The 15,155-nt window shown below is 40.9% G+C and overlaps 1 protein-coding gene across 5 annotated transcripts in view; it reads right to left on the bottom strand.

Annotated features, from left to right (window-relative positions):
* The window catches only part of CDK13 (cyclin dependent kinase 13), a 143,632-nt gene extending 128,862 nt beyond the window's left edge, over positions 1–14,770 (bottom strand). For 2 of the 5 annotated variants that reach the window (XM_036246218.1, XM_036246220.1), the window contains exon 1: positions 12,956–14,770. In XM_036246218.1, coding sequence (XP_036102111.1) covers positions 12,956–14,175 — 1,220 coding nt within the window. In that variant the 5' untranslated portion in view covers positions 14,176–14,770. The remainder of the gene's footprint in view (positions 1–12,955) is intronic. The other 3 variants (XM_036246219.1, XM_036246221.1, XM_036246222.1) reach the window with 2 other exon arrangements.
* Between the last annotated feature and the right edge of the window lie 385 nt (positions 14,771–15,155).

The raw sequence follows: 15,155 nt of genomic DNA, 5'->3' as shown, positions 1-15,155 counted from the left end.
ACTTTGGTAGTTCCTTAAAATATTAAACATAGAATTACCATACAACTCAGAAATTCACTCCGAGGAATATACCCAAGAGAAATAAACTCTATATAAATAAATGTTCACAGAAGCATAATTCATAATAGCCAAAATATGGAAACAACCCAAATATCCATCAACTGACAATAAAATGCAATATACTCATACAATGGAATAATATTTCCCATAAAAAGGAATGAAGTATTGATACATACTACAACATAGATGAATGTTAAAAACCTTACGCTTAAGTGAAAAAAGACCATGAATTGTATGATTCCATTTATATGAAAAGTCCAGAACAGGCAAATCCATAGATGCAGAAACTAGTTTACAGGAACTGCAAACGGTGGGAATGGGGAGTGACTACTAATAGGTAGAGTTTTTTGGGAGGAGGTGATTAATATTTTCTGAAATTAGTGATGATGGTCGCACAACTCTGTAAATATACTAAAGACCACTGATTGTTTAATTTAAAATTAGAGTAAATTATATGGAGTGTGTGAACTACATCTCAAAAAAAAGATAGTATTTTTAAAACTAGAAAAAAATAACATAAAACTGAAATGTTTTCTGTTTGTTCTAAAAGTATACTTCCTTCCTTTACATTCCTTATGCAACACTAAATGTTAAAAAAATAAGACACATGGCTAACTTTTGCTCACTGGTTCAACCAAACAAGTTCTAATTCACTGAGCATAAACTTCTACATTTGAAAAAGATGGTGAGGAGTAGAGGAAGAGCATAATACTTGATTTGCCCAAAGGCACATACTTTTGATTAGTTTGAGAGAAAAAAAAAACATCAACGTGAAAGGGACACATCCAGTGGCTGCCATCCGCATGACCCAAGCAGGGCCGGGGACAAACTGCAACCGAGGTATGTGCCCTTAGCGGGAACTGAACCCGGGTCTCTCTTGACTACAGGCTGACGCTCTACCGCTGAGCCAAACCGGCCAGGGCTGGATATTTTCTTATCCAAATCACTTTAACATCATTTTCTGGGTACCTATTACCTATCATATGTTGTGTCAGTACTTAAAAGACATTAAGATTTAAAAAAAAATCTCATGAGACTTATAATCCAGTGGCTAAAGTAAAAACAAAATATGAAAATTCTCATCAAGCCAGAATCAAAGTACTGAGAGGTAAAAATAGTCCATGTAGAAGTCCATACCCAGAAAAAATATCTTTCAAAATGGAGGTTTTCAGACAAACACCAGAATTACAAGAAATGTTCAAAGCCATTCATTTGGCCAGATGAAAATACTACACCAAAGCTTGGAAATACACAAAGAGAGGAGAAAGTGTTTGAAAAGGCATACATTAAGGTAGATATGTGTCTTATCTCATTTTTAAATTTCACACACACACATTTATAATGCATAAATCATGCATATGTAGAAATAAAACATGACAAGAATAGTATGAAAGAGGAAGAAATTTAAAGTATACTTTTGTAATGTCACATTATACATTAAAGTAGACTATGATAAATTGAAGAGGTATATTTTGAAACAAGGAGAAAAACTTTGTGACCATGAGTTAGACAAAGATTTTTTGGGAGGGGCACAAAAAACACAAGTTATAAAAGAAAAAAAGTACTAAATTGGATTTCATCAAAATGTAAAACTTTTGCTCTTTGAAATTATTGTTAAGGAAAGGCAAACCACAAAGAAAAACCATTTGCAAAACGTGTCTGTCAAAGAGTTTGTATACAAAATATCTACAAGACAACCAAATTCATAAAGAATATGAACAAAATATTTTAAGACACTACACAAAAAATACGAAGAGCAACTAGGCATATGGAAAGACGCTGAAGATGCTCAACATTATTAGTCATTAGGAAATGCAAATAAAACCACAATGATATGCCACTACTCATCTACAACAGCTAAAATCAAAGACTGACAAAAACTGAAGTCTTAGTGAGGATGTGAAGCAATTGCAATGCTCAAGTAACAAAAACAAGAGCTGTATTCATAAGTTCACAGCAGCTTTATTCAAAATAGCCAAAAACTGAATACAACTCAAATGTTAAGGCGAGTGAAAAAATAAGCAAATTAATGGTATATCCATAAATGTAATATTACTCAGTAATAAAAGGAACAACCCATTTGAATGCAACATCAGTGAATCTCAAGACCATCTTAAGTAAATGCAGTCAACAAAAACTACATACTGTGGGCCCTGGCTGGGTGGGCTTATTGGTTGGATTATAGCCCCCCGCCCCCCAAACACCAAAAAGGTTGCAGGTTCGATCCCCAGCTGGGGTACTTACGGGAGGCAACCTATCAATGTCTCTCCCCACCCCCATCTTTCTTTCCCTCTAAAATCAATGAAAACATATCCTTGCGTAAGGATTAAAAAAATAAAAATAGCCCTGGCCAGTGTGGCTCAGCAGTTAGAGCATCCGCCCGTGGACCAGGGAGGCCTGGGTTCAGTCCCCGCTAAGGGCATGTACCTTGGTTGCAGTTTGTCCCCGACCCGGGTCGGGGTTGTGTGGGTGACAGAGAGTCTATGTGTCTTTCTCACATCGATGTTTCTCTCTCTCTGTCTTCCTCCCTCTCTCCCTCCTGCTCTATCTGAAGAAAAATACAAAAATGTCCTTGGGTGAGGCGATATATATATATGTGTGTATATATATATATTAAAATAAAATAAAAATAAGAAAACCTACACACTATGTAATTCCATTTATATAAAGTTCAAGAAAGGTGAGAGTAATGTGATGGAAAGCAGATTAGTTGTTGCCAAGGATCACAGGTAGAAGTAGGGGATGAACTGCAAAGGAATACAAGAAACTTTTGGGGGGGCACAGAAATATTCTTTTTCCTGATTGTAGTAGTGGTTACACAAGCATATCTATTTGTCACAATCCATTCAATTGGCCTGGCCAGTGTGGCTCAGTGGTTATGCATCGACCCATGCACCAGGAGGTCACCGGTTCGATCCCGGGTCAGGGTACACACCCAGGTTGTGGGCCAAATCCCCAGTGGGGGGCATGCAGGAGGCAGCCAGTCGATGTTCTCTCTCATAGATGTTTCTCTCTCCCTGTCCCTTCCTCTCTAAAGTCAATTAAAAAAAATCTGTTCAATTGTACAATTAAAATTGATGGATCATACTATATGTAAATTATCTCAATATAACTGATTTGCTTTTGTTTTTTAATGAATTACTGAAACATCCAATACACCTAAGAAGAAGGGGCAACTCTAGTACAATCTGGATGTAGTAAGTATTCATAAAAGTGATCTGAGTGCTAAAGGAATCACTGCGGGAAAAGATTAATAAAGATTGCTTAGATAAGATGATACCTGAACTGTGGTTGGAAGAATGGGCAAGAGGGTTGGCTAAATGAGTCAAGGACATAAACTAAGGTACAGAGGGCTTACAATTCCATTATTTTAAAACAGTAAAGAGTCTAGACCCATAGATAGGAGAACAAGCTGATGGTTGCCAAAGGGGAGGGAGGTGGGGTATGGGTAAAATTAAAAAAAATTAAAAAACCTGAAGTGTAATTTATCTTATTCACTATTATCCTGTTAAATTGCTCTAGAGCTGCCATGGCAGTAATTTCAGTGATAAGTGATTCAGAGCAAGGGCTTTAAGTAGGTTTCACTATTAAAATTTCCAAAGTTCTTACTATTAAAATAAATCTAAGATAGAGCAATAGGCCTCCAAGAGGCAAATTAATGACTCCTGAATTATGAAGGGATGTCACTCCCATCATCAATGTTTCATTCATTAATACCAGTAATTGGGAATACACCAACCAATAAAACCAACCAGCATTCTAAGAATAAAGAATAATAATCTCCTTTTAAAGTAGCATGTACAGGGGGGAAGGGATTGAGCAAAAAAGAGAAAAAACTCATGGACACAGTCTACAATATGATGATTGCAGGTGAGGAGAAAGAGGGTATGTGGGGATCAACAGTGATCTACAAAGACTTGACTGGTGGTGGTGAATACACAATACACTATATAGATAATGTGTTATAGAATTGTGCATCTGAAACCTGTGGAATTTTGTAAACCAGTGTCACCTCAACAAATTCAATAAAAAAAAAAAAAAAAAAGTAGCATATGCAGTGCTGTGCAACTCTTTTAAAAAGCTGCCTTGGGCCCGGCCGGTGCGGTTCAGTCAGCAGTTGAGCATCAACCCAAGCACCAAGAGATTGCCAGTTCAATTCCTGGTCAGGGCACATGTCCAGGTTGTGGGCCTGATCCCCAGTGGAAGGCATGCAGGAGGAAGCCAATCGATGTTCTCTCTCATTGGATGTTCTCTCTCATTGATGTTTCCCTCTCTCTCCCTCTCTAAAATCAATGAAGAAAAAAATAAATAATAAATAAAGTAAAAAGCTGCCTTGGTTCACTACAGCATTGCTTGTAACAGCAAATACTAGAAACAATTCAAGTGTCCATTTGTAAGGGGATGGTTCAATAAACTAGGAGGCAGTTATCCACACAATGGAATACTATGACGCTCTGATAAAAGAATGAGAAAGCTGTTCCTGTATCAGCATGGAAAGGTCCCATGACATACTGTTAAGGACAAAAAACAAGTTACAGAACAGGTTATATAACTTGCTGCCTTTTGTATAAAAGAGTAGGGATGAAAATAAGAACATATATTCATATTTGCTTTTATTTACATAAGAAACACTAGTCTGATATATAAGACAGCTGAGTGACATGTAGTAAGGAGCAGGGAGAAAAATTCTATTCAACAATAGAGTAAATCTCTATCTCTTCCTACTTAAAAAAAAAAAAAGTAACGAGTAGTTTATATTGTGATCAGCATATATAATAAGTGGGTAGTTTGGGTGAGTCTGGGGTGGGGAATCTTTTTTTTTTTTTTTTTTTAATCCTCACTCCAGGATATTTTTCCACTGATTTTCAGATAGAATGGAAGGTCAAGAGGGGGAGAGAGAGAGGAAGGGGATGGGGTGGGGGAGAAACAGCCATGTGAGAGACATTAATTGATTGCCTCCCATACAGCCCCAACTAGGGCCAAGGCTCTAACCACTTGAACCAAACCGACCAGGGCTGGAGTAGGGAATCTTAAATGCTCAATTCAAGAATTTGATACTGTAAATATGTTTTATAGGAAAATGACAGACTCAAGGTGGTGTTTTAAGATTAATTTGAATGCAGAAAGAGGGGATCAAAGAGTAAAGGCCCCCCAAAGCATGCATATCCAACAGTAAGTCCATATACTAAGGAGTTTCAAACTAATTAAAAGTGAACTAGAGACCACTGCCAAAGGACCAAAAAAACAAGCAATTTATTAGAAGTGGAGAGGGAGAAAGGATAAGTATTACTAAGGGTTGGGCACTGGGTACCTGGGAGAAACTACTACCTCTTAAAACATGTGCACACACTCACAAATCAAAAACTTTTTAAAACATAAACAAGGTTAAAAGAAAAAAGACAAACTCATGAAAAACACTTGCTAAATGCCACACACAAAAAATCAACAGTTAATATCTCTTCAAAGGGGCTCTTAAAAATTAATAAGAAAACAAATAAAAATCAGGAAATAAGAACATCACAAAATAGATAAAAATAAATTCAGCGTTGTTAGATAGTAAAGAAGTGCAATCGAAAATGGTAACAGGATTAACTGACAACTCCACTGATGGTGGGACTGAGGAAATGGGTACTCCTACACTTGGAAAATATAAATTGATAAAAGCGCCCTGGCTGGTTTGGCTCAGCAGTTAGAGCATCGGCCTATGGACCAGAGAGTCCTGGGTTCCGTTCCCGCTAGGGGCACGTACCAAAAATAAATAAATAAATAAATAAATATAAATAAATTGATAAAAGCTTTCTGAAGATGCAGTATGACAGTATATATAAAAACTACAAATGTACATACCACTTTTGGCCCAACAATTTACCCCCGGGAAATCCAAAACAAAACTAAGAGTAGCAAAATGGACTTGGCCAAACAAGTTATAGTACATCAATACAATGGAATACTAGGAGCCAGTAAATACAATATACTATGGACTACAGGGTACAAAACAGTATTGTAGTGTGTTCCCATTTATGTAAAATCTTATGTCCCTATGTATATATGCACAGAAGAGTCTAGAAGACTGTTCAACAAAATGTCAAAGGTGATTATCTCAAGTGGTGGACTCAAAGGGACTTGAATCTCCTACACCTTTGTATACTAACTGAAAATTTCCATGAGCCCCTATTGTCTTTGAAAATAGGTAAAAAATAATGACGAGCAGTATCTGAAAAAAGTGACTCCAAGAGAAGTAAAATAATTGATTTAATGTTAAATTATGTTTGGCATGTCAATAAAATATCTCAGTGGAAGTGCCCCTGTGCAACTGAAAATGAACAAACAGAAAAGTGGGGAGGCATACAGCCCATTAACTGTTTAGTTTTCCATTCACTTCACTATCCTTTTCTTTTCCATTTTATAAATATTCTAGTTTTTAACCTAAATTTTACCCTCTGATCTACATTCATTTTCCAAATATATTAAGAACATGAGATTCTCCCACAATTTAGGTGTATAATTTAGCAATTGAAGAAACAAAAAAATCACTGCAAACAACTAGTACTTCTGATTCCAAATTGATAATTTTGCTTCCAATACCCACTTTAAAGCTTACAAATATCTACATATGAAACAAAGCCAACCAAAACCAAAATACAAAAACTTAACTGGTATTTTCAGAAGAAGTACGCAATCAGAGGAAAAATTAAAATGATCTTATATATTGAATGTTAAGCAACATTAATTCTGAACTGGTTTTTCAGAAATACCTAAAATTTTTCAGAGTTAGGAAATAAAAGCTTGGCATTCAGTCTGCTTAGAAAATTATCACTAAAAAAGATTTATCTTGATTAGTACACAACAGAATACAAATATAAATACTAAATTTGGATTTATTCTATTCACACTAAAAGTGATTCTCAAAATCCCTGACTCATTCCAGTAAAGAAGCTAGAAGAAGGTTCATAAATCTCTCCTTATAAATCAAAGTGATTATTTTTCCCATCCTAGGGTATATGAACCAAAACCAAAGTTTAGAAACACAATTGGTATCTGTGCAAAAATTGATTTGCATTAATCTGTGGAGAAAAATATTATTTCAATTAATTCAACCACTAACACACTTAGGAATTTGTCCTCTAGGAGCTTACAATTTAGTAGGAAAAACAGAAATGTAGCCAGCCAAGTAATTAAAATATTAAATAGAATTTTTTGAAGCTCCATAACAAACGTGCTTTAGGAAAAAGAAAAAGAATGAACTTTTTCTAGGGAAATAGAGAAAGGTCACAAGATGGTAGAGTGGAATTTGAATTGGGTTTTTAATGCAAAGCTGGAGGCAGAGAACAGAAAAAAGGGCATTTCAAGCTAAAAGAACAGCAAGAGTAAAATTATAGAAAAATAAAAGTGCCTCTATAAATAGAATTCTGATAGAATGGGGCCAGATCATAAAAGGCATCTCCTGATGATGCATTAGAAAGCTTGGACTTAATTCTATATAACGAAAGTGACAAAATCTAACCAAGATTTTTTTTAAAAAAAACTCTACTAATAAAGAATTAGGAATAAAAGATGTACAGTAAAGAAAAGAATAATAAGAGAAAGTATGATTTTAAAAAAATGAGAGCCTGAACTAAGGTGCTAGAAATGAAAATGGGATAAAGAACTAGTGTTAAGTCCTGGCCGGTTTGGTTCAGCGGTTAGAGCGTTGGCCCATGGACCAGAGAGGCCTGGGTCCGGTTCCCACTAAAGGCATGTACCTAGGTTGCAGTTTGTCCCCAGTGCCAGTTGGGGTAGTGTGGGTGACAATCACTCAATGTGTCTCTCTCACATTAATGTTTCTCTCTCTCTTACTCCCTCTCTCCCTCCCGCTCTATCTGAAGATAAATGCAAAAATAAATAAATAAATAAATAAGAACTAGTGTTAGAACAAAAATGTGGTAAGGACTAAGTAGGTGCAAATGTCAGTTCAGGTTTGGTCAGAAGGAGCAAAACACAAGGCCATCTCAACAATGGAAAGAGTGATTAGCCCAGCCAGTGTGGCTGGGTGGTTGTGAATCGACCCACTCGCCAAGAGCGCACTGGTTCGATTCCTGATCAGGGCACATGCCCAGGTTGTAGGCCTGATCCCCAGTGGTGGACATACAGGAGGCGGCCAATAGATGTTCTCTCTCATCCATATTTCCATCTCTTTCTCCCTCTCCCTTCCCCTCTCTCTAATATCAATGAAGAAAAAAAAAATTTTTTAAAAAGAGCGATTAGCCCTGGCCGGTTTGGCTCAGCGGTTAGAGCGTCGGCCTGCGGTCTGGAGAGACCCGGGTTCGGTTCCCGCTAAGGGCACGTACCTCGGTTGCAGTTTGTCCCTGGCCCTGGTTGGTCGTGCGGGTGGCAGCCACTCGATGTGTCCCTTCACATCGATGTTTCTCTCCTTTCTCTCTGTTCCTGTCTCTCCCTCCCACTCTACCTGAACAAAAGGTGGAAAAATGTCCTCGGGTGAGGATAAAAAAAAAAAAAAAGGAGCGATTAAAAGTTTGGAAACATAAAAGAATTCACCTAAATTTCCAGTCCTTCTAAGTGTTTCTGCATTTATTCTAGTATCCTATATTTCTGATACTTTCTAAAAGCATTTTAAGAATTCCATTCATCTAAGGATACTTATGACTTATTTCTATTAAGTACATATTAAATCTGTAGCATTTAATGAGTTTTAAGAGCTTTCTTTTAAAAAATTCTGGAATATCTTCATTTTGTATATTTTAGAACACTAGTTTTTAGGACAAAACACTAAATAATAATCCATGACAGAAGTACCCCATAGCATATGCAAATGAATACTGATAAATTCACTTGTTTACATTTAGGGTCCACTCATCTTTAAATTCTCAGGGTTGTAATATTTTTCCATAATAGAGACTCTGCTGCTTCTTGGTGGAGCAGAACTTTCACAGGTTCAGAGAGAGAACCAATTATATATAACAATTTATTGTACTAATTGTACCTGATTAGACATGAGTGACTTCAGATCAAGATATCCCACTGCAAAATAACGATCAATAACTAAGAGTAATTAATGTCTTTAAGAAATGTTTTCAGCCTCATATTCATCAAAGTTGTAAATTAGTAAAGACAAAATGAGCTGAAAGAATCTTTAGAAGAATTTATTTTTTAAAATCCTCAAAAGGCTGTAATGATGGCCATGAAAACAGAAATTAATACATAAATATCCAAACAAGGGTTGAATTTTAGAAAAACAAATTATGTGAGCTGGTCAGCTCCCTTGAATGCCAGGTGAGGTTCAATACAGCATAATATCAACAGTATGCACTTTAGAATCAGACCAATCCAAGCTGACATTGGAGCAAATCACTTAACTTTTTAGTTTCCATTTCCCAGTCTATCAACAGAAATGTTTCCAACTACCACATGGGTTCTGGGGGTGAATGTAGTTAAGTATTTATCAATGCCTGGCACATAGTAAAACCCAACTGTTGGTACCATTCCCTTCCTTCCTAAACAGCTCCTCTTCAGTACACCTTCACATATATTATAGGGCCAATCAGCAAAATTATGTGACTCCCTATACCCTAACAGTTTAGTAAAGAGAATATGGTAAACTGGTTTTTTTGGGGGGAAAGTAAAGCTAAGAAGGGACTGATTAAAAGAAAAGTATGATCAAAGGACTAAAGTTTCAGATGAAGGAAAAGAACAGGTTTTAACAAAGATGTCAATAGAATTGAGAGGTTTTATTCTAGGAATTAACACCAAGAAAAATATCAATATCATGGTTTCAGTACTAGTATTTTGAATGTGTATGCATTTCCTTAAAAATATCCACACCGACAATTTATTAATATATAAGCTCCATGTGGGCTCAAAAAAGATCCAAAGCTTATTTCCTGTAGCATAACACGTGGTCTATATTGAATACTAATGTAATGCAGGCCCACAATAATATTTCATATGCTCAGTAAACTACATCATCCCTTTATTTACCCATTCAACAATTATTGAGTCTACTTGAGCCAGACACTATACTTAGCACTAAGATTACAATGGTGGTCAAGACAGGCTAGTGGCCTTCATGGAGCTCCCAATCCAGCAGTCTATTCATTATCAGCAAGGGCCACCTACCACAATTACTAAATTCTAAAAGTAAATAAAACTTTTTTTTATTAAACTGAATAAGTTAGTTCAATTAATTGTTCCTAAACAGCAATTAATACATTTGCTATATTTAAAAATCTTAAGTTTTTCAATCAACTATTTTAGATGTAAATTCTGGGCCACACATTTCAAGCAGGACATTTGACAAACCAGATATAATGTGAAAAATCTAAAACCATACCTTCTGAAAAATGAGTTTTTTGGCCAAGAGAAGACTCAGAAAACATGGCAACTGTCTTTACATTTTGTTTTTTTTTGTTTTGTTTTGTTTTTTAATCCTCACCCGAGGATATTTTTTCATTTTTTGTACAGATAGAGTAGCAGATAGAGTAGGAAGGAGAGAGAGAGAGAGAAACATCGATGTGAAGGGACACATCGAGTGGCTGCCACCCGCACGACCAACCAGGGCCGGGGGCAAACTGCAACCGAAGTACGTGCCCTTAGCGGGAACCGAACCCGGGTCTCTCCGGACCGCAGGCCGACGCTTTAACCGCTGAGCCAAACTGGCCAGGGCTGTCTTTACATTTTAAAGAAATAGCACACAGGTTTGCTCTGTATCATAAACATGAAGCGATGGGTAGAACTGACACAGAGATGGATTTCTGTTTCAATATGAAGAATTCTGACAATTCAAGATATTCAATAATATCTCAATTCCATTAGATTTCTGTAATAGTCTACACTATTTCTATACATAAATTTTCATTTAATTCTTGAAAAAATAATAATAAACCCACAAGTATTTCCATTATTATTTGGGAAACTGAGTCTCCAAGGGTCTTGGTAAGACCCTGGCAAACCACTAGAACTTGAGTCCCAAATCTAATTAAACAGACTATCTTCAAAGCAAAATCTTCCCACCTCTAGATGTATTCAGGGATACACCAAATAGCTCGCTGTCAGGAATGTTGGCCAAGATAGTCTAACGCATACTCTAAATCCAATCTTTTAAAAATACTAGTGGGTGAATATAAACTCCATGAAAAGATTTCAGTAATGAATGGTCCTCTAAAACAAAAGCTTCATGAGGGCAAGGACCTTGTCTTTCTTCATTGGTATATACCAGTCCCTAGAACAGTATCTGACATATAATAAATGCTCAATAAATATTTGCTAAATATGAATAATCCTAATCTCCACTACTACATAATATAAACAAAACACAGAGATCTATTAGACAATAAAGGACCTTGCTAAAGTATCCAGCAACTAAAAAGCCTGATAAACACAGAATCCATTCTTAAAATTGCATCCTACATTTAAAATCACTATCTAAAGTCCTGAAACTTAGCCTAATCAGTTTATGAAAACAAAATCCAATTAAAACAAAAACAAACAAAAAAACACAAACCTTCTGGCAAACCTAAAATATAAATAATAAATTTGGTGAAATTACTTTTCAGTGTTGATAACTCTGCTTAAAGCATCAACTAACTAGCATTTTGAGTGTGCTTGAACACTGTAAGAATGAAGAGATTTAGACAGCTGTTTGGGTCTAAAGACAAACTCACATCTGTATCTCTAATATCACATCTGTACAAACATTTACTAGACTAACATTTCAAAAACATCTGCTAATTTTCAGGTATATATCATGTACTGAGAGTCAACATAAGTTGTACACAGAGGTATGCAGCATCCACTTGGAATTACTGAAAGAAAACTATAACCAATAGGAAAACCACAATCAATGCAAATGTCATCTTGTAAAATTCTAAATTACAAGGCCTAGAATTTTCAGACATCTTAAGGAATACAAGAACGTGCAAAATACTCAAAAGTTATTTTTAATTCACTGCTTAACAGGTAAGTATATATCAATGCTCACACTTTTTTGGGAGAATAATATTACATAGAAAGTAAGGCATAATAGCTATATAAAACACTCCAATTTCACTAGGTTATATTATAAGATTTCTGAACGAAGATGGTGATTTTTGAAGGTCTATTTAACTTTTAAGTAAGTGTAAATAGTAACTTAAAATAATAGTTAATATCCTAAGAATGTACTAAATCATTCACTTGGTTACACTGGACTACATCAAAGACACTGCATTTACACGTTATTAGCAACTGGGTGTCATCAGAAACCAACATAGAAATCGCAATCTTGTCATTTTTCTACTCTTTGAAATTATTACTTTGAAAGACTACGTAAGACACTACTCCACATAAGAATATCGCAAAATGGATTATCTTACTTATATTCAGAATTTAGAACTATAAGCTTTTTTCACATATTAAGAGAATAAATGGAAAGGCTGCTTTCCAATCGTTGACACATTTACAATCTGTATCTATCAGCACGTGATTCAAATTCACCTATACAATATTTAGCACCTAATTACAATCCATTCCTAAGTCTCCAACAATGAAACCTCTTTAGAGAGTTTTAAAAAAAATATATGACAAGTTAAACAAACTCTAGGTTTACCCAAATTAATTGTGCTGGAAAACCAGAAGTTGAGAGAAATCTGTTCGTATATTAATGCAACAAGTTTAAACCTTTGAACTCTTCCTTAGAAATCTTCCTTACCAGAGAGAAGAAAAGCTCTGTTGGACTTGCTCTGTCCCTCTGACCCCCTAGAATAGGTGTCACTGGGCGCCCAAATGCCTCTTGATAATTGAAGCACGTCCAAAACTGGGTTTTCTAGTCTCGAGTGGTTTTGAAGACCCCAAATACCACTTCCCTGCCTCCAGGGATCTGGCCAGCCCAGCCAAAGACAAACGCACGGGACAGCCGACTCACCTGATCACGGGGCTGTAAGGGCTCCGGGAGCGACGCCAGCTGCTGCTGCTGTAGGGGCTGGGAGACACGTCGCCGCCCCGCTCGTACGAGCTGTGGCGGCTGTAGCTGGGGGAACGGCGGCGGCAGTAGGGGCTTGGGGAGCGCGGCAGCCGCCGTGAATAGGGGCTGCTGCCACCTCCTGCCGGGCTGGGTGACTTGCGGCTCCTCAGGCTCTGTGAGGCCCTGTGGGACACCGGGCTGTCGTCCCGGCCTCCCAAGGGGCTTAGGGACCGCTGCCGCCGCCTGTAGGCCTTAGGCTCAGTTTTGTCCTCCCGGTAGGCCTTGGGCGGCTCCTTGTAGGCCGAAGGCGGCTCCTTGGACGACTTAGTCCGACTCCGGTGAGCCTTCAGGTCTCGGTCCCTGCGGCTGCTACCGCTGCTAGATGTGGCCGAGGCGCTTTTCCGGTGGCCGCCACTACTACTGCTGCTGCCACTCTTGGTAGCCTCGGCCCGCTCCTCGCCGCTGTGGCTGTGGTGGCTGCGGGACTTAGAGGCCTCGCTGCTGCCGCGCTGCCCGTCCCGCCGCCGGTGCTCGCGGTGGCGCTCCTTGCTGCGGCCGCTACTGCGGCGGCGGTCCCGGCGGGGCCTGCGCCCCGACCCCTCCCCGCGCCGCTGGGTGCCGGAGGAGGAGGCCGGACTCCCGCCGCTGCCCCCCGTTCCCCCGGCAGCCGTCGCCGCCGTTGCCGCGCAGCCCCCCACCAGCAGCAGCCCCTGCTCGGACTGGGAGCTCACATCCTCGTATTCCACCAGCGGGGTCACACCCCCGCCGCTACTAGCACCGCCACCGCCGTCCTGCTGCGGCTGGGGCAGCGAGAAGACCCGACGCTTCTCCGCCTCCTGCCCGGCGCGGGGCCCGCGGCGCCGCTTCTGCCGCCCTCCTGGGCGCCTCTTGCCTCTCGCCAGCCGCTTGACCTCCAGAGGGGGGCCTGGGCTGAAGCAAGAGGAGGAGGCCGCAGCGGCGGCGGCGGCTGCGGCGGCGGCGGCCGTGCCGGGAGCAGCCAGGAAGAGCAGAGGCGGCGGGGGCGGCGGCGGTTGCAGGAGCTGCGGCTGCAGGAGCGGCAACAGCAGCGGCGGCTGCTGAGGGGACAGGAATCGCCTCCGCTTGCGGCGTTCCTCCAACTTCTTCTCCGCCCAGCTCAGGCCCCCGCCTCCCCCCAGTGCCGTGTCCGAGCTGCTCGGCATCGCCTAGAGTTCGCCGCAGAGCGCGGCGCGGGTGCGGCCTCGTCCCGGGTCAGATCTTGGCCATCTCTCCCGCCGGAAACGGGAACAGCGGCGACGGCGGAGGGACACAGTACCAGGGCGAACCGGGAAAAAACACGCCACGATAATACGGGTCAGGACTTGGGTCCCTGGGTTCCAGGTCACAGTGGGGTACGCAGCGGCCTCCAGGCCTGGGGGAAGCAGGAATCCAGGCGGCTGGTCGTGCTGGTCGTCCTGTCCTTAGCAGCAAAAACACCAGATGCACCGCGCGCTGACCTGCGAGGGAGTCCGGAGTCCTCCAAGTGCCCCCGGGGATTGGGGAGCGGCCTTGGCCGCGTTCAGCTCGAGCAGCGCAACGCGGAAGTACCACCTTCGTCGTCGCTTCACTCCATCGCGCCCTGACGTTGGGTGCGAGTTCTGGGTAGGGGAGTGGGCGAGACAACTGCACGCCTCCGCCGCCTCCTCCTACGCGTCGACGTCGTCTTCCAGGGGTGGTGGCGACACACGGTGGGCGCCTCGGAAGTGGCTTGGTCTTGACAACTCTCGGCCTAGGGCCTCGCGCACTTTGCGGCCCGCAGGGACGGGCGGCGGGGCGAGGCGGAGGCGACCGGGCTGCGGTTCTGTTGGGGCTGCGAATATGCGAAGCTGGGTGGAAGGGGGGGGCTGTTTCCGGGGAGATGGGGGCGGGGTAGCGTTTCTGAGTCTGTGGCGGTGGATATGAGCCCTGACTTTCTTCTTCCTTCGCCGGCGCGAGCAGAGGTGGTAGAGCTGCCCCAGTCCTCCGCTCCCCCTCCCACGAGGAGGCTTGTGGTGTGCGCGGCCAGCCCCGGCTCGCTCCTCCCCTTCCCTCTCCGCTCCTCGTCAGGAGGAGGGAGGGCGACGAGAGTTGCTGGTTGGGCCCTAACCTTCACAACCCCTCCTTTTCGCCTCGCTCTTACGGCCTTTACCCTCTAGTCCTGACG

The sequence above is a fragment of the Molossus molossus genome, unplaced genomic scaffold, assembly GCF_014108415.1.
Source record: "Molossus molossus isolate mMolMol1 unplaced genomic scaffold, mMolMol1.p scaffold_m16_p_7, whole genome shotgun sequence".
Classification (NCBI taxonomy): Eukaryota; Metazoa; Chordata; class Mammalia; order Chiroptera; family Molossidae; genus Molossus; species Molossus molossus.
Note: the sequence above shows the minus strand (reverse complement) of the source record. Positions and strands in the feature narration are given on the sequence as shown.